General features: G+C 47.8%; 2 protein-coding genes across 7 annotated transcripts in view; both read left to right on the top strand.

Moving 5' to 3' along the window:
• Positions 1 to 5606: 5606 nt before the first annotated feature.
• On the top strand, positions 5607 to 23290 carry ZSCAN25 (zinc finger and SCAN domain containing 25). 6 transcript variants are annotated; one of them, XR_009497588.1, is made up of 8 exons: positions 5703 to 6038; positions 6657 to 6781; positions 7898 to 8314; positions 9466 to 9667; positions 10270 to 10361; positions 12085 to 12211; positions 16207 to 18423; positions 19884 to 23290. XR_009497588.1 is itself a non-coding variant. In XM_059896928.1 (7 exons), exons 3-7 carry the CDS (start codon positions 7928 to 7930, stop codon positions 17037 to 17039), a joined length of 1641 nt encoding a protein of 546 aa, XP_059752911.1. In that variant the 5' UTR covers positions 5607 to 5692; positions 6657 to 6781; positions 7898 to 7927; the 3' UTR covers positions 17040 to 18879. The 6 variants fall into 6 exon arrangements, 4 of the variants coding, with proteins under 4 accessions (XP_059752911.1, XP_059752910.1, XP_059752908.1 ...); XR_009497589.1 differs by lacking the exon at positions 19884 to 23290 and having other exon boundaries at positions 16207 to 18159; positions 18256 to 18879; XM_059896928.1 differs by lacking the exons at positions 5703 to 6038; positions 19884 to 23290 and adding an exon at positions 5607 to 5692 and having other exon boundaries at positions 16207 to 18879.
• Positions 20135 to 23976, top strand: part of LOC132348939 (cytochrome P450 3A24-like) — a 95258-nt gene continuing 91416 nt past the window's right edge. The window contains exon 1 of the mRNA XM_059896946.1: positions 20135 to 20203. The gene's annotated coding sequence lies outside the window, so the exon portion shown is untranslated. The remainder of the gene's footprint in view (positions 20204 to 23976) is intronic.

The raw sequence follows: 23976 nt of genomic DNA, 5'->3' as shown, positions 1-23976 counted from the left end.
GAACTAGGCTGTCATCATCTCCCTATAAGAAAGAAACTCCCAAGATACCTTTTGGAGAGAAATGTAATAAAAAACTAAAAACAATCTAACTAAAACACCTAGTGCCTGTTTCTCAGGTGTGTATGTCCAACATAGGTAAAATCGGATCGGAGTCCCTGAGGAAGAAAATGGAAATAAAGGAACAGAACAAGTATTTAAAACTAAAATTCAAGAAAACTTTACTGAAATAAAGTTCCTTTCTATTGAAAAGGAGTCTATTGGAAGGAGTAACATCTGCTTAGGAAAACTGATATGAGATGATCAACCTCTTCCATGATGGGGCAATGCTTTATTATTATTATTATTATTTACTGGAATAGACACTCTGGAACAAAGCATGGCCCCATCGTGGAAGGCCTAGAGCCTCTTTCTTTATGCACAAATACTGGCATACAATGCAAAATTACTAGACATGCAGAAATGTGACCAACAAGAGAATAAACAACCAATAGAAGCAGATGACAGAATGATCCAAATATTGGATTTAGCAGACACAAACTTTAAAATAACTATTATTAAACTATTATTAATGTGTTAAAGAAATTAGAAGAAGTGCAAAATTTTCAAAAACTGGAGAAAACTCTACTGAAATGCCATTTCTCCCCGTGAGATTTGCAAGAATCAAAAGTTTGATGCAACATGTTGTGTTAGCTAACCTGTGGGGAAAGAGGCACCATCATACATGGCAGATGGAAGTGCAAAATGATACAGCCCTCCTGAGGGGAATCTGGCAATACCTACAAAACTGCAGAAGCAGTAATGCTTTAACCCAACCCAAAGTCTCAATTTAAGGATTTATCCAACAGATATACCTGCACACATCTTTAAAAATGACATAGGTGCAGGGTGATTAATTGCTGCAGCTTTTGCAGTAACAAATGATTAGGAGCAACTCAAATGCTCATCAGCAGGGGACACTTTAAATAAATTATGTTACATCCACACCAGCTTAAAAAAAAAAAAAGAATGAGAAAGTTCTCTAAGTACTGATATGGAATATTTTCTAGGGCATATTACATGATAAAAAGCAAGGTATCTAGTATATTTCCTTTCGTGTAAGAAAAGGGGAGAAGGTAGGGAAATATGTGAATATTAGTATTTGCAAATAAACAAACACTTGAAGACCGTATAATAAATGAATGAATCTTTAGAGATGGGGGTAGATTAAGAAATGGGGTGGGGGCTTCCCTGGTGGTGCAGTGGTTGAGAATCCGCCTGCCAATGCAGGGGACACGGGTTCCAGCCCTGGTCCAGGAAGATCCACATGCCGCAGAGCAACTAAGCCCGTGTGCCACAACTACTGAGCCTGCGCTCTAGGGCCTGCGAACCACAACTACTGAGCCCACGTGCTGCAACTACTGAAGCCCGTGCGCCTAGAGCCCGTGCTCCACAACAAGAGAAGCCACTGCAATGAGAAGCCTGCGCACCGCAACAAAGAGTAGCCCCCGCTCGCCGCAATTAGAGAAAGCCCGTGTGCAGCAATGAAAACCCAACACAGCCAAAAATAAATAAATAAATTTATAAAAAAAAAAAAAGAAATGGGATGGGTGGAGTGGGCAGAGGGAGGAGTAATAGTTCTGTGTGTAACTTCTTATATGAGTTGGGCTCTTGAATCATGTACATGTATTACCTATTCAAAAATTCATATTAAATCTTAAAGGGTTAAGTTGGGTAATATAAGTCAAATATCCAGCACTGTCCATACCAGCACTCTGAACTCCTATAACCTTCATTTCTATAGTTAGTGCTAAAACGTTCACATCTGCCATTTCACTCTGTCCTGCTAAAGACAGGCCAGCTATAATTCTACCCATTTTCTTATTAAAGAACCAGAGAGGTGAAGCTCTCTGATGTTCAGTACAGGTTTTCAAAATTTTAAAGTAAACTCTGCTGCCTCTTAACCTGTTTCCTCTTTATGGTCATGACAACTTCTCCCGGCTTTCTGTATTTCACCTAGTAACCTCATCTCTTCTGTCTCTTGTCAGATAATTTTCTTCCTCTCTCCCTCTGCATCTGTCCCTTTCTCCTTCCCTTCTTCCCTTTTTCCCTTCTTCCTTCTTGCCCCGCCCCCATGCTCTCAATTCATTCAGTACCATGTTCTTTGCCAAAAAAAAAAAGCCTCCATTTGCTCATCTTCCTGAAATCTGCCTTCTTTCTGACAATGCCATTTCCCTAGCAATCCTTAGTTCTAGTCTGGTCTCTCAGGGCCAGGAGCATGAGGTCAGAATTTATCTGGTTTCTTTTGCAGTTTTCAGGGTACCATTCTTAATTTTTCTCCAACAATCTCTTCTTTAAACCATGGGAAAGTAGGGTCAGTGATATAGAAAATCTCTTCCAGATGCAAAAGCACAACATAAAACTGCAGTAATTAAAACAGTTTGGCAGGTCCTGACGCAGGATACAGATAGATTACAGAACAGAATAAGAGTCCTAATATAAAGCCTACTTCATGGAGGAATATAATATTTGATAAAATTAACCATTTAAATCAGGAAGGATTATTGATCCTTCAGTAAATGATTGAGGAAAACTTGCTAGCCATTTGGAAAAAAAAAAAGATTGGCTGGATTTCCTTTTTTTTTTTTCCCTTTGATCAGAATGCATTTCAGACAGATCTCAGATTTAACCTAACAATAAATGTATTGGAAGTGCATAAAGGGGATTTAAAAAATCATCTTGGAGGATGGAAGGCACAAAAAAGAGAAGATTTAAAGAAAAAGGAAGGATTAATTTGAATACGTAAAACATATAATATTTTGCAGTGCACAAAGTTCCATTAAGAAAGACAAAAGGCAAATAGGAAAATAATTGCAAAACATTTGAAAAAGGGCTATTTTCCTTAATGTTCAAAAAACTCATATATCAGTAAGAAAGAGATAAACAACCCAACAGAAACAGAGGAAAGGGTAAAAATAGCCAGTTTGCAGAAAAGGAAATACAAGTAGCTAATGAAGATAGGAAAAACAACTTCACTTATAATTAAAAAGTCCAAACAAAAACGTGGGCATCACTGATTTCACTTATCAGATTGGCAAAGATGAGAAAAAGTTTGATGACATCCAGCGTTCATGAGACTGTGCGAAAATGAACGCTAACCCCCACTGTTTGTGAGAGTGGAAATTGGTGCAGACTCTTTGCAGGATAATTTGGCAATAGCTGACAAAATTTCAAATGCATGTGACTTTTAGTTCCCGTAATTCCATGTACGGGAACTCATCCTTTAGATTTATTTGCCAAAACGTGCACAAGGAATTCTGTATGACAATGTTCATCCAGGTTTCTGGTAAATCCGAATGCTGGAAACCACCTAAATGTCCACTGATAAGCTTTATAAATCATGGGGAACACAGAACATACAGTGGAATACTGTACAGCTGGTAAAGAGTGGGGTAGATCAGTATGTGTAGATGTGGAAAGATATGTTGTTTATTGAATAAAAGCAAAGAGCAGAACATAGTATGATTCTGTTTATGGAAAACAAACAGGATAATGCGTTTTATGCTTAGTTTGCCTATAACATTTCCGAAAAAGTTCCTGAAACCTGCTTCATGGCCTCATCCTAACCTCTGATTCCTCAGGTCTCCATGTTTTTCTTGTTAGTTTCGGTCCCTCCCCCACTCAGCTTGGACTCCATGGTCACTCAATACAACCTTCTCCCACTAGAGCCCTCATTCCCTCCCCCTTGGCATTCTTTCATAATTATCCTTATGACCAATCCTAATATTGGATTAATCCAGCTGTTTTCTTAGCCCCCAGACTGCATAGACAATTGTGTGGATTGATTCTGTCACTTATTTTGTTTTGTTTTCAATATCAGTCATTCAGTGTTGCTTGACAATCTTTTCATTCATTCTATGATTTTTTTCCTACATCATTCCTCACAACAGATATTCTAATCTTCACTCCATTGTTTAGGCTCCAACCTCTCATTGTCCCCTGCACCCTCAGCAGGTAACATCACTGAGAAAAGAGGTTAAGAATGAGCTCCTTAAACACTTCTCTAGAATAATTTTAAAATAATCTATTTCAGGGGTAAGCAAACTACAGCCCTTGTGTCAAATCCAGCCCTGGCTGTGAGCTAAGGATGTTTTTTACAGTTTTAAAGGATTGTAAAAATGAAGAACAGGCGACAGACTATGTGTTCTGTCTAGGATAGTTACCATCTGGCCCTTCATAGAAAAAGTTTGCTGAGCCCTAACCTAGACCATAACCCATCTTTGATTCTTTTCTTCCCCGTTCAGAGGAGCCCCTTTCTCTTCTCCAAGGCTGACCTGGAAACCTGTGATCTGATCCAATCTCTCTTTGCCTCTTCCAGAATGCCTTCTTCCCTGTGTCTTCTCCATGGCAAGCTGAACGATGGTTTTTGATATCGCTAGGTATAGTTCAGTTTTCCAAGACAGACTAAGTCCATCAGGCTGTTTCTCTTGGTCCTGGATGACAAGGTTCAGCCTTGTCCCTCTTGGATGTGAGGGCATGTTAGTGAATGAGGAGGCTAGCCAACAATATTTCCAAGATGGACTGATAACGAAATTTGTAATATAAAGGGATGGGAGACCCTGTGAGTAGGGCTGGACTTTGCCCTGGCATGTGGTATAAGGAATGGACCCAATGTTACCTTCTTCCAGATGACCAACCAGTTGTCTGCTTTCTAAAAGTCCATTCTTACTGATATGAGATGTGGCCTTTGTCATTTACCAAATGATTCCACCTTCTCTCTCATCCTCCAGATCCAATCAATCCCTAAACTTTGCCAATTCTACTTTCCCAATATGTTTGATATCCAAACTCTCCTTGCGATCTCTAGTCTCACGACTGCCCCAGTCCTGTCTCTCATCCTTTCTCTCGGGGACTGCATTATTTAGCTTCGTTTAACCCACAGTCAGTCTTCTCATCTCCCCACCTCCCTCGCCTCTTGCTCAGTCTCTCTTGCAGGTTTCTCTGTAGTATCTTTCTAAAATCGGTCCCTTCCCGCCTTTAAATCTTTCCGCGGCTTCCCATTGCCTCCAGGTTACCTAGTTCAGCCGCCTGCTCTAGCGACTCTGAGGGTGCGGGAAAGCCACCAGTCCCCACCATTTGCTGGGCTCGTCGTGCTCCCTCCGCTGGGGGCACCTGACCTCACCCTTGGGTCCATCCATCAAATCTGAGCTCAGGTGCCGGCTCCTCCAGGAAGGCTCCCCTGACTAGCGCCTACGCCTACGTCCCCACACACTACCCAGGGTGGAGACCCCTTATGTGAACCCACAATACTCGGTGCTACCCTCCATCACCCTCCGCCCCTAACCCTCGCACAAAGCACCGGAGGCTGCAATAAACACGTGTCGACCGACAGGGCTCTAAAGTCTTTGAGGGAGGCGCGGTACCCGGCGGTGCGTCCGGAGGGTCCTTCCCACCGGGGGAACGCAGGTGCAAAGGCACGGAGGCGCAAAGGGGCTTGGTGACCGCGAGCCTCGAGGGGAGTAGGTAGGCGGGGCAGGAGCCCCTGGTGGTCCACCGCGGGCTCCCGAACGGTCCCCGGGGACGAGCGACCATCGAGACGCACCGGCCTCCGAGAGTCCTAGAGGGGAAACGGAAGGGGCCTTTCCTTGACGCACCTGTCTGACAGCGTCCGTCGCCCACTTCCGGTCCGCTGCGGGCCCGGGCGAGCCCGGCACAGGTGCGGGGCTGCGGGGCGGCAGTGGCCGGGGAGCTGGGGCCGGGCTGTGGGCCTGCTGCGGGCCTCGGCGGCTGCGAGGCTGTCGCTGCGGGCGGCGCGTCTCCCCGGAGCTGACTCCCGCGGCACCGAGGCTTTGCGGGTCGGGACCCGGGGGGCCGCACCGCGCTGGGCTCAGGTAGGAGCCAGGCTGATCCCGCCCGGCCAGGGTTGCCTTAACGGAGGGGTGTCCACGACCCTGATCTCTTGAACCAAAGCGGAACACTGTGAAGAGTGAAAGTGGTCGTTTTAGAACCAGACGCTCATTTAAAGAAACCATGGGAGGACGCCTGTTTGTCAAGTGCTAGAGGTAAAAGATGAGTGAGGACCTTTCCTGACTAAAGGGAATCTGGCAGACGGAGGGAGACACAGGAGTAAACATTCGTACTATAATGCGACAAATGCAACCATGAACAAACGCAATAGCTAGAAAGCCAGGAAAGAGAAATCTCAATTGATGCAGCAGAGAAAATGAATAGACTGAAAATGTAAATAGATTTAAGAAAGATAGGTAGATACAGAAACTTCCAATAGAATATTAAGCAGACACTTGGGACGTACATAACTGCCAATTGCTTATTCTCTGCTTCCTTTAGAGTGATCCCCATCCCCCGCCCCAAGTCTACTACAAGCCTCTTCTTTCTCATGAGTACTTGAACCTGCGTAAACCTTTCTGTCTTTTTGGCCTCCCATGTTTCTCATCTATACCGTATGTTTTGGGAGGCTGACGTTGGCCTGCAATCTAACCTCTTAACGTCTTCAGTTTCTGAAAAGCAGGGGAAGTAGTATTCACCCGATAGGATGGTTGTAAGTATTAAATGAGAGTATGTGCTCACATGTTTTCTGAATGGTAAAGCCTACACAAGTTAGAAATCTTTTGATCAATTATAGTAATGATACATATATATTGTTCTGTTGTTTTCTTTAGGCTGAGTACACCGTCACATCTTAGCCACCAGCAAGTCTATTGGTTTTACCTCCCAGATGTCTTGACTTTGTCTGCTTCTTTGTCACCACACTGATCTAAGTCTCTTATCTCCTGCTTGGACCACGGTAAGTGCAGTTTCCCTTCTTGACCTTTCTTATCTATTCTCTATTGACACTTCCCAGGCAGAGTGACCTTTGAAGAACATGTATCTCCCCACTAAAATAAGGAATAAGAGTAAAGCCCATAATTCTTAGTGTGTGCCCAGGCCCTCGATAATGTGGTTTCCGCCTGCCTCTGAGCTCTTTCCCTCCCTCACCCTGCTGAAGCCACACTGCACTGGGGCTTGTTCTCAGACTGCAGAGTAATTTCTAGCCCCAAGGCTTTTGCCTGGAATGCTCTTTCAATGATTGGCTCATCTCATTCATTCGTTGGGTCTTAGCCTAAGCACTATTTATTCAGAAAAGCTTTCTCCAAGTCTCCAAGTTTTCTTTTGTTTTTTGTTTTTTTAAATATTTATTTATTTGGCTGCGCAGGGTCTTAGCTGCAGCACGCGGGATCTTCGTTGCCACGTGGGGGATCTTTAGTCGTGGCACGTGGGATCTAGTTCCCCGACCAGGAATCGAACCCAGGCCCCCTGCACTGGGAGCGAGGAGCCTCGGCCACTGGACCACCAGGGAAGTCCCCAAGTCTCCAAGTTGATTGTCCCCATTAACACCCTCCTTACTTCCTTTTTAGAACTTATCCCCATTTATAATTTAAATTTATTTGTTTAATTTTTTTTGGCCGAGCGCACGGGGCTTGCGGGGATCTTAGTTTCCCCCACTAGGTACTGAACTTGTTCCCTCGGCAGTGAAAGTGCGGAATCCTAACCACTGGACCACCAGGGAATTCCCTAATTTTTTTTTTTTTTTTCCTGTCTGCTGTACCAGTATGTGAGTTTCAAAGGGCAAGCAGCTTGTCTATCTTGTTCTCTGTTGTATTTCTAGTTTCTGTGGGTCAGGCATAGATACATGTCAAATGTATACTTAGTGTTGGAAGAGTGGGCCCTGGTGACTAACCTAGTTATAACCTGTCTTATATTTTTCTATGATTGTAGTGTTGTCTCTCTCTTGAGATTTTAAGCTATTTGTGGGTAGAAGCTAAGTCCTAATTTCACTGATGTAGAGACAGAACTGGGATGACCTGACCTTCCCTGTGTCTTATTTATGCTGTTCTCATTGTCTGTCTGGTCTTCCCAACAGACCCTCAGTCTTCTGGGAGGGGATGTGAAGATGCTTAAAGAGTGTCCAGGGATGGCAGAAGGTCGTCAGCAGCAAATGGGTGTCCCTGTGGTAAAACTGGAGAAAGAGTTGCCATGGGGCAGGGCAAGGGAAGGCCCCAGCCCGGAGACTTTTCGCCTGAGGTTTCGGCAGTTCCGCTACCAGGAGGCGGCTGGTCCCCAGGAGGCCCTCAGGGAGCTCCAGGAGCTCTGTCGCCAGTGGCTGCGGCCCGAGCTGCACACCAAGGAGCAGATCCTGGAGCTGCTGGTGCTGGAGCAGTTCCTGACCATCCTGCCCCGGGAGTTCTACGCCTGGATTCGGGAGCACAGCCCGGAGAGCGGCAAGGCCCTTGTGGCCGTGGTGGAGGGCTTCACGGAGGGAGCCCTGGAGGCCAAGGCGGTGGGTGAGAAGGGGGATCTGGGTCTCGTTCTGTTGGTGCGGGAAGCGAGAGGTTTGAGGAAGCAGTGGGAGTGGATGAGGTGCAGAATCTCCCTCCTCTGCTCCCAGACCATCTGGGGTACTTTGTGGAGGGCAGAGGAGTTTTCAGCAAGGAAAGCCATTCCCAGGGAAGACGCAGGGCCGGTCGAAGGGCTGTCAGCTCCTTTTTTGGTCATCAGGGCAGAGACCTGGCCATATTTCCCTTGTGAGCCTCGGGTCCAAAGAAGGCAGCGGTGATCTATTTCAAGGGCCCTGGTAGACTCATTCCTCTTTGGGCAGAGATGCACGTGGGGATGCAGGGAATTCCGGAATTCCACTTGGTGAGTATTCTTCCCGAGAAGCGTTGTCTGGAACAGTGCCGTTTCCACGTCTGGGACGTTGGCTCAGACGGCTCACGTAGTGAGTGACTTTGCATCTCAGATGCTCCCTTGGGACTCTGGCCATGTGCCCGTCCCTCTCTGGTACAGTTTCCCGATTGCCGTCTGGGAAAGAGAGGGCAGGACTGAACGTTACTGTTTTGCTTGCAGGTAACAGTCTGTCTTCATTTTGTTCTCCCTTTTCCCACCGCAGTCACCCCTGACTTCCTGTATAGTCCTAAGAGAGTTGTTTTGTTTTTTTACTCCCTATCAAGGAGCTTAAAAGTGGACCAGGAAAGGCCTGTTCTTGTGAGTTCTGGTTTTCCTTGCTATTTCTAGAGCAGTTTTTTTCTCACTGATTCACTGCACAGTCTAGGCTTTGTATTTTTTACTTTCAGCATCTGTAACTGGGGAATCTTTTTTTCTAATAGTGAGTGTTTTGGGCTAAAGTTCTCATTGGAAGAACAATAACATCTCTCTGTGATACTGTTCATGGTGGAATTTGATCAGTACTGAGGTGGGCAGAAGGGACCCTTGTAAAATGGCATATGGATGCGTAGAAGTTGCTCAGCGCCTGATGAAGACAGATTAGCCTCCTTTTCACCTTCTCACTCACGTCCTGGGGGAGAGCTGAGCCGGCTTGTCTTTTCTCCCCCCTGCAGCTGCAGTGGGTCTCTTTTTTAGGTTTTATTTCAACTCCTTTCATAACAGCCTTATGCAGGCCTCATTCTAATAGGTGTTGGGGCCTGTTCTTAGGTTCCGTGCCATGTGCAAGGAGAGCAGGAGGAGACAGCACTTTGCAGAGGTCCTTGGGAACCAAGTGTCCACCTGGAGCCAGTGGAGGTCAAGCCCGAGTGGGGGCTGCCCCAAGGGGAAGGAATTCAAGGCCTCGACCAAGGCACTGAGGAGCATCTCGCCCAGGACCCTGGAGAGGGGACGCAGGCCTTCCAGGAGCAGGGTAAGATGCAAGCAGCAAGGAAGAAAGGGCACAGAAAGGGGTGCTTCGTGCCCGGCCCCCTCCCCTTTCCTTTACAAACCCTGCGGTTGATAAACTAAGTTACCTGTAGCGTGCAGTTCTGAGTTTTCCTGGCTACTTCCTGGACTTCAGTAGGGAACAGATGAAGTGAAATTGTTTTCTATAGCTCGATCTCCTGATTTCTGCGGGGGATATCTGGTATCATGCTCTCTTATCATTTCTTCTCCTTTCCTTCACATCCCTTCTAGAAACCGCCAGGAAATATGTAGCTGACATGTAGGGATATTTTTTTTAAGTGGGCAGATAAACTGAATCCCTGAAAGTAACATGTGACTTACTGGGTTGCTGAATCTCAAGGGGGGTTATTGCCGTAGTGTGACTTGGGAGCGTGAACAGCCCTGAAGGGCAGCGCATATTGGGTTGGGCCCTTCTTCCCAGCTGAGAAAAGGGCAGGGTCCACCCACACCTACCTGTCTGGAGTCTCCTTATGGTTCCTGGGGTTCTTCGTGTCAGGCACTAGACGCCTGTGAACGAGCTACTGCAGGGCGGCGCTAATCCTGCTCCTGGTTTATTTCCCTGCTCAGCTCTGCCGGTTCTTCAGGCTGGTCCTGGCCTCCCTGCAGTGAGCACCAGAGACCAGGAGATGGCAGTGGGGTTCCTTCCGGCTGGATCCCAGGTGAGCTGCGACTGCTCTTCAGGGATGGTGGTGTCGCTTCGAATGAGGCTCACCTTCCCCGTGGTTTCTCCTTGCAGCAGAGCACCATCCGCAGAGCTGGATTATTCTACCTTTCTTGTTCTGATGGATGTGACAGCTTCATTCTCTCCACTTTACATCCTCAGTTATTAATTTGAACTGAGCCTTATGCCAGCGGTCCCCAACCTTTTTGGCACCAGGGACCGGTTTCGTGGAGGACAAGTTTTCCATGGATGGCTGTGGGGGGATGGTTCAGGCGGTAATTCGAGCGATGGGGCGCGATGGGGCGCGTTGGGGCGCGACAGGGAGTGATGGGGAGCGGCAGATGAAGCTTCACTCGCTCGCTGCTCACCTCCTGCTGCGTGGCCCGGTTCCTAACAGGCCGCTGTCCGGTACCGGTCTGGGGGTTGGGGACCCCTGCCTTAGGGTCTAGGCATGAGGCTCAGTTCACTCATTTGGATTACTCTTTGTTTTTTTTTCTTTTTTTTCCTCCATCGACTCAGTATTACTCTGGTAATTGTGAGGAGGAAGACGTTAGTGGTGGAAGTGCCAGAGGTGTGATGGAGGGTGTGGTGGATGGCCGGGAGACCAGTAGCCCGTTGTGGACACGCTTTACGGATACTTCTGCGGCTGCTCTTCCTCTGGACCCCATCCTCCCCCCGTGTCAGCAGGAGGGAAGCGACTCGCGTGGGCGCTCCCAGGAGCCCCGAGCCGAGTGGTCTCTCTGGCCCCTCCTGTGGCCGCTGCAGGAGTTTTGGCCTTGTTAGCACTTCTTGGCCTGCCACAGATGGGGGTCACCGGAGCGCAGGTGGGGCACTCCCGCCATGGTGAAAATCTCTCCCATGGGATGCCCAGTGTTCCCCGGGAGGTGGGGGATTTCCACTGTGGCACTTTCCTGAAGGGCACATTAAGTCTTAAAGTGAAGAGCTCCTTATAGAAGAAAAGATGTCATTTGGCGGGAAAAAAGAAGTGATTCCAGTTTTTTGGTTTTTTTTTTTGGCCGCGCCACGTGGCTTCTGGGATCTTAGTTCCCTGACCAGGGACTGAACCTGGGCCCTCAGCAGTGAAAGCACAGTCCTAACCACTGGACCACCAGGGAATTCCCAGAAGTGACTCAAGTTTGAGCTCACTAAAGCAGTATTTGGGCAAGGGTTGATGCCTGTGCTGTTTACTGTTTCTGTTTCCTAAGCATATTGTTTAGAGGAGATGAAGAAAGGACATCAAAGTTTTTGAATTTGGTCAGACCCTCTCCTTCTACCATAGTAGTTCTTCTTCACGGTGTCATGACGACGACACACTGATTTCAACACAGCGTTGTTCTTAAGGCAGGGCCAGCCCGAGTTTTTACTTATCTCTGAGGGAAAGTCAGTTCTGGTTGAGGGGCTAAACAGCAGCCCCCGGTCTCCATCAAACATGAGGATCGAGTGGAGGTGATTGAACAGTGGAAGTTAGAGGCCGCAGTTGTTGGGTACCAGCCAAGTGGCTGCAGCAGAGGCTCAAAAGTACAGTGGCTCAGACAAGTCCATCGTTCTCTGCCATTAAACTGTCGAGAGGGAGGCACTTCTGGTCCCACTTGGAACCATCTAGGGACCCGCGTTCCTTCTGTCTTCCTGCTCTGTTCTCCCCTGGAGTGTTGTCCCCTGTGTCTCTCTGCTTTTCCACTGCTCCTACCTTGGGATCATAGCCATCTCCTGTGCTGTTTCAGGGGTTGGGCCCATTTAAAGACATGGCCCTGGCTTTCCCCGAGGAGGAGTGGAGGCACGTGACCCCAGCCCAGATAGACTGCCTTGGGGAGTACGTGGAACCCCAGGACTGCGGGGTCTCACCTCCAGGTAAGACTGTTTCCATCCCGGAGGTAAGAAACTGAGGAGCTTTGAAAGCTGTAGGTCAGGGTTCTTGTCCTTGCCCCAGATTTCAGAACCTGATGCTACCGATAAAGGAAGGGAGTATCATGGCAGATGAGTAAATGGGCCTGCGGAAAGCGCGTGAACCAAGGCACATAAGGAGCGGGCGAGGTGCTTTCCTGGGTCAGGAGAGGAGCAGACAAGGAACAAGAAAACGCGAGGTAGTTATTCTGGCTGAAATGAGACAGGTCGGTCGTTAGGATGCCCTGAACGAGCTCCTACTGTGTCTGTGGTCGAAGGGGACTGAGGGCTTGAGAGCGAGAGGAAAGCAGCAAAAGAGGGATCCTCTGATCTCTTTCTCCAGCCTGTGTTTGTGGAGCGCTCCCTTGTGTGCAGGCCCCACGTTAGCAGTTCTGTGTTGGGGCAGGACTGATGTTCATAAACCTCGGAGCCCACAGTGTGTGGGTGCAGGAGGGCACGGGGCTGCAGTAGGATCTCAGCAGTGGGAGGGGCTGGTGTGGGCTGGTGTTGCAGAGCAAGCAGGGCCCCGGCCGGGCGTCTCAGGTGGCAGCCGGGTTTTACCTGGGGTCAGAGCTGGGAGGAAAGGTGCTTGTGGGGGAGGAGCAGCAGGAGAAGGTAGGAGGGAAGGGTGAGCCTGGGAAGTGCGCACTGAGGGCCCCCTGGGGACAGCCGGTGAACACTGTGGGGGGGGGCTAGGGACGAGGGGTGACAGCCCCGCGGCTTGGATGGGGTGGGCGGTGGGAAGAGGGGAACCGTGGCTGCGAAGGGCCCCCTCCTTTGTTCCCTCTGATTCTCTCCTTCCTCCTCTCATCACTTCTTTGTAAGTCATGTGCTGACCACTCACCTGCACTGACGTCTCCTGGTCCTTTTTCATCTTAAAACATGTTAAAACATGTTTCATCTTAAAACATGCAAAAGTATCGTACAGTCGACCCATTAACAACAGAGGTTTGATCTGTGTGGGTCCACTTACATGTGGATTTTTTTCAATGAAAACGTACTACAGTCCCGCATGATCTGCTGTTGGTTGAATCTGCGGATGAGGAAGCTTGGATACGGAGGGCCGACTGTAAAGTTAAATGTGGATTTTTGACTAGCGGTCATCACAGAGTAGTGTCAGTGGCAGTATACTGGGGGTGGGTGGGGCTCGGGAGGCCTGGGTCCAGTACAAGGCTGTCACCCATGATGAAGAGATGTGCGATTTCTGTGATGGCAAAGGACGTGGAACCCCTCCGAGGTAAATGCAGAGCGCAGGAGCCGTGCGTGGGGCACCCATGGAGGTGCCAGCATCCTAGCGCCTTCATCCTGGCTCTGGGGACGGGCCTCTGCCAAGGACGCCACTGTGTTCCCAGCAAGTTTTTACACCCTCCTGGCCATTCTGACTGTTCTAGAGACTCTGGCTTTATGCTTGTCCTCTTATCCGCTCGCTGTTTCAAAACAACCCACGTACTTCCCTAACGTTTACGCTGAGACTGAGTGAGCCGGAGGTCCGCTTCCCAAGCATAGCATCCTCTAGCCGCCTCAGCCTTGAGTCTTCCTGAGAGTTCTTCCCATGTGATTGCAGCTCTTGCATTGACAACTGTCTAGGATTGGGCTTGAGAAAATAAACATAAATTCCATGATACATGATATCTAGCTCGTACTCACATTTCCCCACGTCCAGTTAGGTTCATGCATTGCATTTAATTTTAATTTGCTGTTCATAACACCTCAAACCTGGAAACTACCCAGATGAATATCAGCCAGATTAATAAGTAGAGTGTAATATACTCTTACAGTATAACATCATACACCGATGAGAAAGAATGTAGTGCAACTACAGCTACACCACGATATAGGTGAATCACACAGGCGTAATATTGAGCAGAAGAAGCCGACACAATGTGTGAATTGAATATGTAAAGTTTGGGAACAGGCGAAAATACTTTATGGTGATAAAAGCCTGGATAACACCTTACCCTGGGGGCAGGATGGTGTCACCAGTCACCGGAGGGCACGGGAGGGGCTTCTGGGTGCTAGTGATGTTATTTCTTGAAGTGGCTACTATTTAATGGTCATCTTCATTATGAAAATTCTTTCAGCTCTTTATGTTTTGCACACTTACTTTTGTGAAAGGTGCAAAATAAAAGAATGCATCAGAAGTGAGAGCTGTGTCCTTCATATTTTATCACATCACGAGGCATGAAATGTCCTTTTTCCCTTTATCTTTTATTTTTAAAAAATTTATTTATTTATTTATTTATTTTTGGCCGCGTTGGGTCTTCATTGCTGGGCGCGGGCTTTCTCTAGTTGCGGTGAGCGGGGGCTACTCTTCGTTGCGGTGCGCGGGCTTCTCATTGCGGTGGCTTCTCGTTGCGGAGCATGGGCTCTAGGTGCATGGGCTTCAGTAGTTGTGGCTCGCGGGCCCTAGAGCGCAGGCTCAGTAGTTGTGGCACATGGGCTCAGTAGTTGTGGCTCGCGGGCTCCAGAGCGCAGGCTCAGCAGTTGTGGCGCATGGGCTTAGTTGCTCTGCGGCATGTGGGATCTTCCTGGACCAGGGGTTGAACCCATGTCCCCTGAATTGGCAGGTGGATTCTTAACCACTGCACCACCAGGGAAGTCCCCTGGCAGGACGATTCTTAACCACTGTGCCACCAGGGAAGTCCCTCCCTTTATCTTTTAATGGGCTTGCCTGAAAGGACTCTTTCCCGTTTAAGCATCACCTGTCGTTTCCCTCTTCTTTTCTTTTTGGCTTCTTGCTCCCTAGTCCCTCTTTCCTCTCTTCTCCTTCCCTTCCTCTTGATCTTCTGTAAACAACTGTTAATTTAGAGAGAGCATAAGAGGGATCAGAGGAAGGACTTGTAGAAGGGCATTTCCATCCTAATAAATACACCGCTGTAGAGGTGGTCTGCTACAGACTGGGTTCATTCACTCATCCGGCAGTCATGAAGCGTCTCCCCTGAGTCAGTCCCTGTGCCAGGCTCCCAGAGACCCAGGTTAATAAAACAGGGTGAGGTGGAGGGCACAGCGCGAGCAGGGACACTGAGCTGAGGGAGGACGTGAAGTGCCGGGAGCTCCCCGTTGCTGGAACAGGCCTGTGATCCTGGGGAAGCTGAACATCTCAGATGACTGTAGAATAGCACGTGCAACAAGGTCACTCGTTAGTAAGTGTGGGATAAACGGTGCTAATTGAGTATATGTGCTGACGAGACCCAGGATGGGGCAGTAATCGGGGCAAGTTCCTTAGAGGAAAACATTGAGTTAGATTTTGAAGGAAAGCAAAGTCTGACTTAGTAGGAAGTTAAGAAGGAGGGCATTAAAATTTAGCAGACTATTCTGCAAAAGGGCATGGAGATTGTCTGAGCTTGGGCTGCTGTAACAAAATACCAGAGAACGGGCAGCTTAGACAACAGACATTTACATCTCACAGTTCTGGAAGCTGGGAAGTCCAGGATCCAGTTGCTGGCATATTTGTTGTCTGGTGAGGGCCTCTCTTCCTGGTTCATGGGTGGCCACCTTCTTGCCGTGTCATCACGTGGAGGAGGGAGAGAGACATCTTGTGTCTCTTCCTTTTTTTGTAAGGACCTTAATCCCATCATGAGGGTTCATGCTCACATGACCTCTGTGTGTGCGGAGAGCCAGCTCTGGCTTCTCTTCTTAGAGGACATAATCCCATCCTGGGGGCTCCACCCTCATGCCCTCACCTAATTAGTGCCCAAAGGCCTCACCTCCTAATAGCAGCACCTGGGGGCTTAGAGCTTCAACCTGTGAATTTGGGAGGGAACACAAACAGTCCGTAACAGAAGGAAAGAAGTAAAGGAATGTCTGGTTTTAGAGTCAGAGAAAGTCAAATGTACTGAGGTTGTGGGTTAAAGGAAAAAAGAAGGAATTGTTAGTGGGACACCCTTAGAAGCCAGGTTCTAATATGGAAGTTTACCTTCAGATCTGTTTCAGTATCGGTCTGTATCTCCTTTGTCCTGTAGGCCTGGGGAGCAAGGAGAAGGAGGCGAAGACCCAGCTGGCAGACCCCAAGGCGCCGCCTGCTCGGGGGCCGGCAGAGAGGTTTGGGGAAGCCTCTCTCCAGGTCCCGGAGCTCGGAAGAACCTGTGAGCAGGAGGCCGGGAGCTCGGTGGGAAACGCTCCCGGGCCGCCCCCTCCCCAGCGCAGCATTGCCCCCCTGCCTGATGACCTCAAGACCCACAGCTCCTTCTGGAAGCCTTTCCAGTGCCCCGAGTGCGGAAAAGGCTTCAGTCGGAGCTCAAATCTGGTCAGACACCAGCGGACCCACGAAGAAGACAAGTCCTACGGCTGCGGGGAGTGCGGGAAAGGCTTCGCGCTGCGTGAGTACCTCCTGAAGCACCAGCGGACCCACCTGGGCAGGCGGCCGTATGCGTGCGGCGAGTGCTGGAAGACCTTCAGCCAGCGGCACCACCTGGAGGTCCACCAGAGGAGCCACACGGGCGAGAAGCCCTTCCAGTGCGGGGACTGCTGGAAGAGCTTCAGCCGCCGGCAGCACCTGCAGGTGCACCGGCGGACGCACACCGGGGAGAAGCCCTACACCTGTGAGTGCGGCAAGCGCTTCAGCAGGAACGCCAACCTGGCCGTGCACCGGCGCGCCCACACCGGGGAGAAGCCCTACGGCTGCCAGGTGTGCGGGAAGCGGTTCAGCAAGGGGGAGCGGCTGGTCAGGCACCAGAGGATCCACACGGGGGAGAAGCCCTATTGCTGCGCCGCCTGCGGCCGGAGCTTCAACCAGCGGTCCATCCTCAATCGGCACCAGAAAACGCAGCATCGCCAGGAGACCCCAGGGCAGTGAGGGCGCCCGGCCGAAATGCCCCTCTTTTGCTCACAGAAGGTGCCGGAGAAGGCGGGGCCTCCTGGAACCACCAGGCGGAGGGAGACCTCGTTGGAGGATGCGCCCCCCTTTACTCACTGAAGGGTTGGGGGCGTTGAGGGACGTTGAGGGCAGTGAGGCACTTTCACCCATTTTCTTTCCACTCGTTTCAAACATGGGGGAAGGGAGAGGCCTGGTTTATTTGAGAGGCCAGAGGGCACAGCATCTCACGTCTCCTACCCAAGTGGTGCTCGTACTTTCTCTTACCCTTTTTGAGGGAGCGGTATCCCGAGTTTCAGTTCAGGTCCCGGTTTTTCTCCTTCAGTGGATGTTCACGTCCACCTCCTGAGCGAGTCTGGTTGTCAAGGTGACATCTTGTCCCGTGTCGGCAGCTTGAACCTCGTTTTTCTGAGGGCTGTGTCCCTGCAAGAACATTAGCTCTGTCTCCCTTCCTTCCCCCAATTCTCTTTTCCATTTAACAGATATTTATTTGTTAAGTAAATAACACCTACTGTGCGCCTGGTCCTGGGAGTGCAGTGAACGAGACAGATGAGACCTCATTCCCCTGGAGCTTGTGATTGGGCCCTGGAAGCAGACTCGTTAGTAACGCAGAGCGCCCTCAGTTCCCTTCACAGCGAGCGCCGAGCGAGAGGAAGTCCTCTCAGGCTCATTCTGCGCTCATTCTGCGCTCCTTCTGCCCTGCCCTTCCAGGTGCCCGATCTTCTCCTCCCAGCTGGGGTCGCTCAGGCAGCCTCCTTTATTTTACTTTATTTGCGGCCCCCTTTGTCTCTGTGACAGTCTACTCTCGTTGGTAGTTTCCCCATTCCATTACTCCTTGAACAATAACAACTGTCCACACATCTGTTAGGAAATTAATATTTTGCTGTTGATCACTGTATAAACAGAGTATTTTAAAAAACATCCAGGTCTGTATAAAATTCTAATTAAATGAGGCCAAAAGATGAACTAGTATTAATACCCTATATTTGATGGCACTTTACAATATATAAAATGCGCTGCTTCCCTGTTTTCTCACTTGACTCGTTCCACAAATATTTATTGAGGCCCGACAGTGTGCCAGGAACTCTTCTAGGTGCTTGAGGTACGTCAGTGAATAAAATAGGCGGGGTGTGGAGGTGGGGTGGGAAATCCCTGTCCTCGTGGAGCTTACGTGTTGGTCAATGTATTTGATCTTCAGAACCACCCAAAGTGGAACCCGTGGCTGCTCCCCGGGACCCTCTGGACCTGGCATCTGAGCCTGTGCCTCGGTCCTGTCAGCTGGCCCTGAAATGCATTCGCCACCACCTACCTCTTGTTCCTGAATCATCTCCATCCTCAGTGCATCTCGGTCCTTGTCATCTGAGAGGTACTTGGGGTCCTCAGGGCCACCTGGAGATGATGAGACGGTAGCAGTCTGTTTTGCATGAGTGCCAATTTAGGAAAAACAAAGATGTTTGTAGGCATCAAAAAAACACATTTTTTAAAAAATGAGAAGATGCAGCGTTTGTAAACGTGTTTAAGCTTTCTTATATTATTTTGCCGTCGTTAAAGGTTTTCCTTTCTCTTGGACATTCTGGAAACTGCCTAACTAGCCTGGACCACGCTGCAGTGTCGTAATGCTGTGCCTTTGGACGCCGGCTGCTGAGTGATTAGTTTTCTGACGGGACTGTAAGTTAGTCTGTCTTTGGACTGTGTCCTGTAATTGCAAGATGTGATTTGTCTCATGGTGCCTCTTGATATTCTTTCACTGGGATTTTTTTCCCCCCATTTTCCATTGTAAATAAGGTAAATGGTAATGACTTTAATACAGAGAGTTGCATTACTCAGTCCCCCTTGAAAAACATTATTTTATCACTCATTTCTTGGCAGATAACCGTGGTGTTTACTCTTGATTTAGCGAATGACCTCCTGGCCCTTCAGTTGTCCCCACGAGGCTGGGCTGACCAGGGCGCTGTGAGGTGTTAGCTCTGAGATGCTGGGCTGCTACTTCTCAGCAACGTCGAGGTCCAGATGCAGAGTCAGCTCTTTTCTTCCCCACGCCCCAGGCAAGCCAGGCAAGGCTTACAGCCACCTGGAGGCCAAACCCAATGAGAGGCTTTTCCTACGCCTCTGGCCTGTAGTCTGTGTGATGTGGGGGCTGACCTGACCTGAGTTTGGCCTTTTCTGGAAGGTCTGTATTCCAAAGCTAGGCGGGCAGTTTGGGGCCAGCATGGCCTCCGAGTTGCTCATCAATGGGCTTCTGTTTACCTGAATTAAGTGGTAGATTCTCTGATCATACACTGGGTTTCCAGTCAGTTGAGATCTCTTGAGGGAGCTTCTGTAAGAGTCAGGCCTTGCTGTCTTTCCCACCTGGGCTTCCCTGTCCGCTTTAGACCAAAGCTCATGGACAGTTCCTCAAAAGAGTCTCAGAAGAAAACTTTCCCCATGGAGTTGTAGTAGCCTTGTTTTTGGTATCTATTCAAATGTCAAATATTGTTTTCTGTATTTTTCTATTTAGGAATTTTTCATAATAGAAAATTTCAAACATATATAAATGAATCCTCATGTATTCATCATTCAACTTTAACTATTATATACTCATAACCAATCTTGTTTTATCTCTACCCCATCCTGCTCCTCATCTTCCTCCCCAGCTGAAGTATTTTAAAGCAAATCCCAAATGTTGTTTATAGATATTTCAGTGTATACCTCTAAATGGTAAGGATTCTTAAAAAAAAAAAACAAACCCACAATACTATTATCATACCTAAAAAACTGAGCAGTTCCTTAATTCCAAATTAATGTTTTTTAAAAAAAAACACGTAATTTTAAAAAATCTTCTTTAAGGTCAAAGTAAGAGGACTTCCCTGGTGGCGCAGTAGTTTAAGAATCCGCCTGCCAATGCAGGGGACACGGGTTCGAGCCCTGGTCTGGGAAGATCCCACGTGCCACGGAGTAACTAAGTCCGTGCACCACAACTACTGAGCCTGCGCTCTAGAGCCCGCGAGCCACAACTACTGAAGCCCACGCACCTAGAGGCCGTGCTCCACAACAAGAGAAGCCACTGCAATGAGAAGCCCGCACACTGCAACAGAGTAGCTCCCACTCGCCACAACCAGAGAAAACCTGTGCGCAGCAACGAAGACCCAATGCAGCCAAAAAAAAAAGTAAGATCTGTAAATTTTAATTTGTTGCTTTGTCTTGTAAGTCTAATAATCTATAGTTCCTATCCCTTTTTCCCCTTGAAAAAAAATTTTTTTTTTAATTTTAGTTTTTTATTTGGCCGTGCTGTATGGCTTGTGGAATCTTAGTTCCCCGACCAGGGATCGAACCCACGCCCCCTGCAATAGACGTGCGGAGCCCTAACCAATGAACTGCCAGGGAAATTCCCCTCCCCTTGAAATTCATTTATTGAAACAACTGGATTATTTATCCTGTGGAGTTTCTCACACTCTGAATTTTATTGTTTGCATACTCATGGCATAATTTAATATAGTTCTCTGCCGTCTGATTAACTAAAAACTTATAGGTGTAGCGGTATATAGCCAGATTTGTATTTCACACTTTGGCAAGAACACATTGCAGATGGTGGCATGTCTGGTTGTTTCTCATTATATGATGTTGGGAGCCTAAATGCATTTATTTCATTAATTCTATAAAAGATTCTTTGTTTATTAGCTGGAAAGCTTCTGTAAGAAATTTCCCCTCACTATTAGATACAGTTCATAGAGGAAAGGAAATGCTTGATTCTTCCCTTTATTTACCTGTCTTCACAATAATAATGATCTGGTGGCTTTGCTTCTTATAAAAGTGATCAATTATTATTATTTTTTAATCAAAATGCATTAATGAATTTAAACCAATCCACCACAGTTGTTATTCTTATTGATGCTCAAATCATTTCGCTTTTGGCCAGTGGGAGCCTCTTCACATTGGCTCCTAAATCAACATAACCCTAATCATCTTTGATAGCTTCTTTGCTCTCTGGTGTGACAGGGTGTTACAAGATCATCTTGTACATTTCCTGCCCCTTTTGAGAGTGAAGGAAAGTGCTGTTAATTATGTCAGGACAGTGGTGTAAATGGGACTCCAGGACAAACAGGGATATTTGGTCACTTTATATTTAGCCTTCACTGTGTATGATTGGGTGTCTGCAGTTCCCTCACGCAGGGCTAATGTCGTGCACTTCAGGGCCTGGCTGCGCATCGTGGGCCATGCTGCTGTGACAGGAAAGTTGCCGCTCCCAAGGGGTGTGACCTTTGTAAGAGAAACCCCTTTTTATCCCCTGGGTGTTAACAGAACCAGGTAACTTTCTGCCCAAGGTGTGTCCTGGGGAGCTAACGCATTAAAAAATTGCTTCTCAAAATGTATGCCAGGGTGAATGTTGTCTGCAGGCTCATTAAGTGTGCTAAAAATACTTTCCGTACCTGTTTTATCCCGGCCTAGGGAAAAGTAGGAGAACCTTTGTTTCTTAAAAAATAAGCTGGTTTCAAGTCTACTTCTGAGACAGGGAAAGGAACTGGCAGAACACGTTTCTCTAGAGTCTACTTGTTCTTTTAAAGTCTGCCCAAGTTTCTCAACCTCCGCACTATTCTCGCTTTGTGTCAGGAAATTCTTTGTCTTGGAGGCTGCCCTGGCTTTTTTATGCGTGGTATGCTGTTTAGCAGGATCCTTGGCCTAAATCTACTAGATGTTTCCAGGCCTAGCTAAATGTCTCCTGGGGGCAAAACTGACTCTGGCTGAGAACCCTTGCCCTTAGGGTTCAGGGTAGGAGCTGAAACGAATTAGATGGTTTAGCTATTGAAAGGACTGGGCTTCCAAGGCCTGGAGCTATTTCCTGCTAACCTTAAAGAGCCCTGGCCTAATTTCTAGAAAACAAAGGAGTTACTAGAGATCATGTGGGTTAAATGTAGTGTTGCCAAGCAGAGCCCAAGAGCTTTTGAAGTGGAATCTCAGGATGGGATGCTGGGGTCTATCACAGGCAGCCTGCGTGGTTGCTTTGGGTTCCTTTCAGGCAAGCACCTGCTGCACTCCTCCACACAGCCGTGAGCTTTTGCCTGGGGCTAGGTTCACCGTCCTCAGTGAACGCATGTGCGCAGTGAGAGCCAGTTAAGCACGGTGCAGCCAGTTCCAACTTTTTTGCCTCTATGATAAGGTCTCCGAAGGCCCACAGTAGTCATAAATACTTGAATGGATGAAAGACTTGGATTTCTACCTTTTTCGTAGCTAGAAGGCTCTCTTGAGGGTGCCTTAGGAGGGAAGAACCGTGCAGCAAGTTGCCCCCCAGCGGCCCCCGATCGGGCAGTCATCTGTAGCTGCTGTCCTGCCAATTGCAGTTATGTTGAATTCACTTAGAAATTCTACAAGTCAAAGAAATTCACTTGGGCTTCTTACAATTTCATATTCCTATCTTGCCTTATTTTCCTTTATTATCTTCAGTGAAGGGCATATTTCTAGAGATTGGTCTTGTCCAGCCCATTCCCAGGACTGACCTGTTTCAATAAAATATTTCAGGAAACGTTTGTTATAAAGTGGGGAGGGTAGGCAATTGTGTTCCTTGTGTTTGTCGCTGGGAATTTAAACTGCTGGGAGAGTGAGGATGGGAGGGGTGGGTGATGCAGGTGTTGGGCCCTGAGAAGCAGAGGGACTTAGGAGCAGCAGTTTGGAAGAGCAGAGAGGTTCCAGGAGAAGGGCTGCAATCGCTGCCACGTGCACCATCGTCTAAGTGGCCAGAGACCAGGAAATAGGGCAGACGTAAGAGCTTGCTTCATGTTTTCCCTTCCTAGTTAAAAAATGTGTTTTATTGAGAAGGTGGTGTATTAGCTTTTAGAGAGACTGGGAAAAAGTGGTGGTAGAAGTCTGTATTTGCTTTCTTGAGTCCCACCTGTAGAAGCTGTTTGAGTCTTACACCATCTCCAGGTCTGTGAAGAATTTGAGAAAATCTGGTCTCTATCATCTAGACATTTCGCTGACTCCTGTGGAAGGACTCAGCAAGTGCTGTGAACCAGAAGAGCAGAGTGAACGATAAGCAGTTTATCGTTGAGAACCAGTGTTCCCACTAGGTTTTCCCAGTCTGCGGTTCTAAGCGTTCTAAGGTGCTAATGGAAAGAATGGAAAATAAGAGGTGGAAAAACCAAGAGTTTAAACAGTGTGGTGGTAGCACAGATGGAGGGATGGAGTGGAATACAGAGTTCAGAAATAGACCCAGTTCTATATGGAAATTTAGCATATAATAAAGATGGTATCTCAAATCACTGGTCAGAGACTGATTTTTAAAATAATGGTACTGTGGGCTTCCCTGGTGGCGCAGTGGTTGGGAGTCTGCCTGCCAATGCAGGGGACACGGGTTCGAGCCCTGGTCTGGGAAGATCCCACATGCCGCGGAGCAACTAGGCCCGTGAGCCACAATTACTGAGCCTGCGCATCTGGAGCCTGTGCTCCGCAACAAGAGAGGCCGCGATAGTGAGAGGCCCGCGCACCGCGATGAAGAGTGGTCCCCACTTGCCACAACTAGAGAAAGCCCTCGCACAGAAACGAAGACCCAACACAGCCATAAATAAATAAATAAATAAATTTAAAAAAATAAAATAAAAATAAAATAAAATAAAATAAAATAATGGTACTGTGATACCCACATAGCCATTTGGAAAAAGATAAAAATAGATCCATTTCTCACACCATATTCAAGAATAAACTTCAAATGAATCAGGAATCTAAATGTGAAAAAAATGAAACTATACAAGTATTAGAAGACAGTGTGAATGAATTCCCCTAAAACATAGGTTCAGGAAAAGGCTTTTAAAGTATGATTCAAAATTCAGATGTAATAAAAGAAAAGATTGATGAATGCCTATGTAAAAAATTTTAAAAATGGCAAAAACAAAAAGCAGAGACAAATGACACATTGGGAGAAATAATTGCAACATAATGCAGAAGTCTA

Source organism: Balaenoptera ricei, chromosome 15 (assembly GCF_028023285.1).
Source record: "Balaenoptera ricei isolate mBalRic1 chromosome 15, mBalRic1.hap2, whole genome shotgun sequence".
Taxonomy (NCBI): Eukaryota; Metazoa; Chordata; class Mammalia; order Artiodactyla; family Balaenopteridae; genus Balaenoptera; species Balaenoptera ricei.
Note: the sequence above shows the minus strand (reverse complement) of the source record. Positions and strands in the feature narration are given on the sequence as shown.

What these genes read in the sequence shown, in the direction of transcription:
- ZSCAN25 (XM_059896928.1), top strand. Translation starts at nt 7,928, where the DNA reads ATGCTTAAAGAGTGTCCAGGGATGGCAGAAGGTCGTCAGCAGCAAATG. An exon ending in GAGCCCTGGAGGCCAAGGCG is followed by an intron (nt 8,315 to 9,465) that starts GTGGGTGAGAAG and finishes GCCTGTTCTTAG; the next exon opens with GTTCCGTGCCATGTGCAAGG. An exon ending in CTGCGGGGTCTCACCTCCAG is followed by an intron (nt 12,212 to 16,206) that starts GTAAGACTGTTT and finishes TTTGTCCTGTAG; the next exon opens with GCCTGGGGAGCAAGGAGAAG.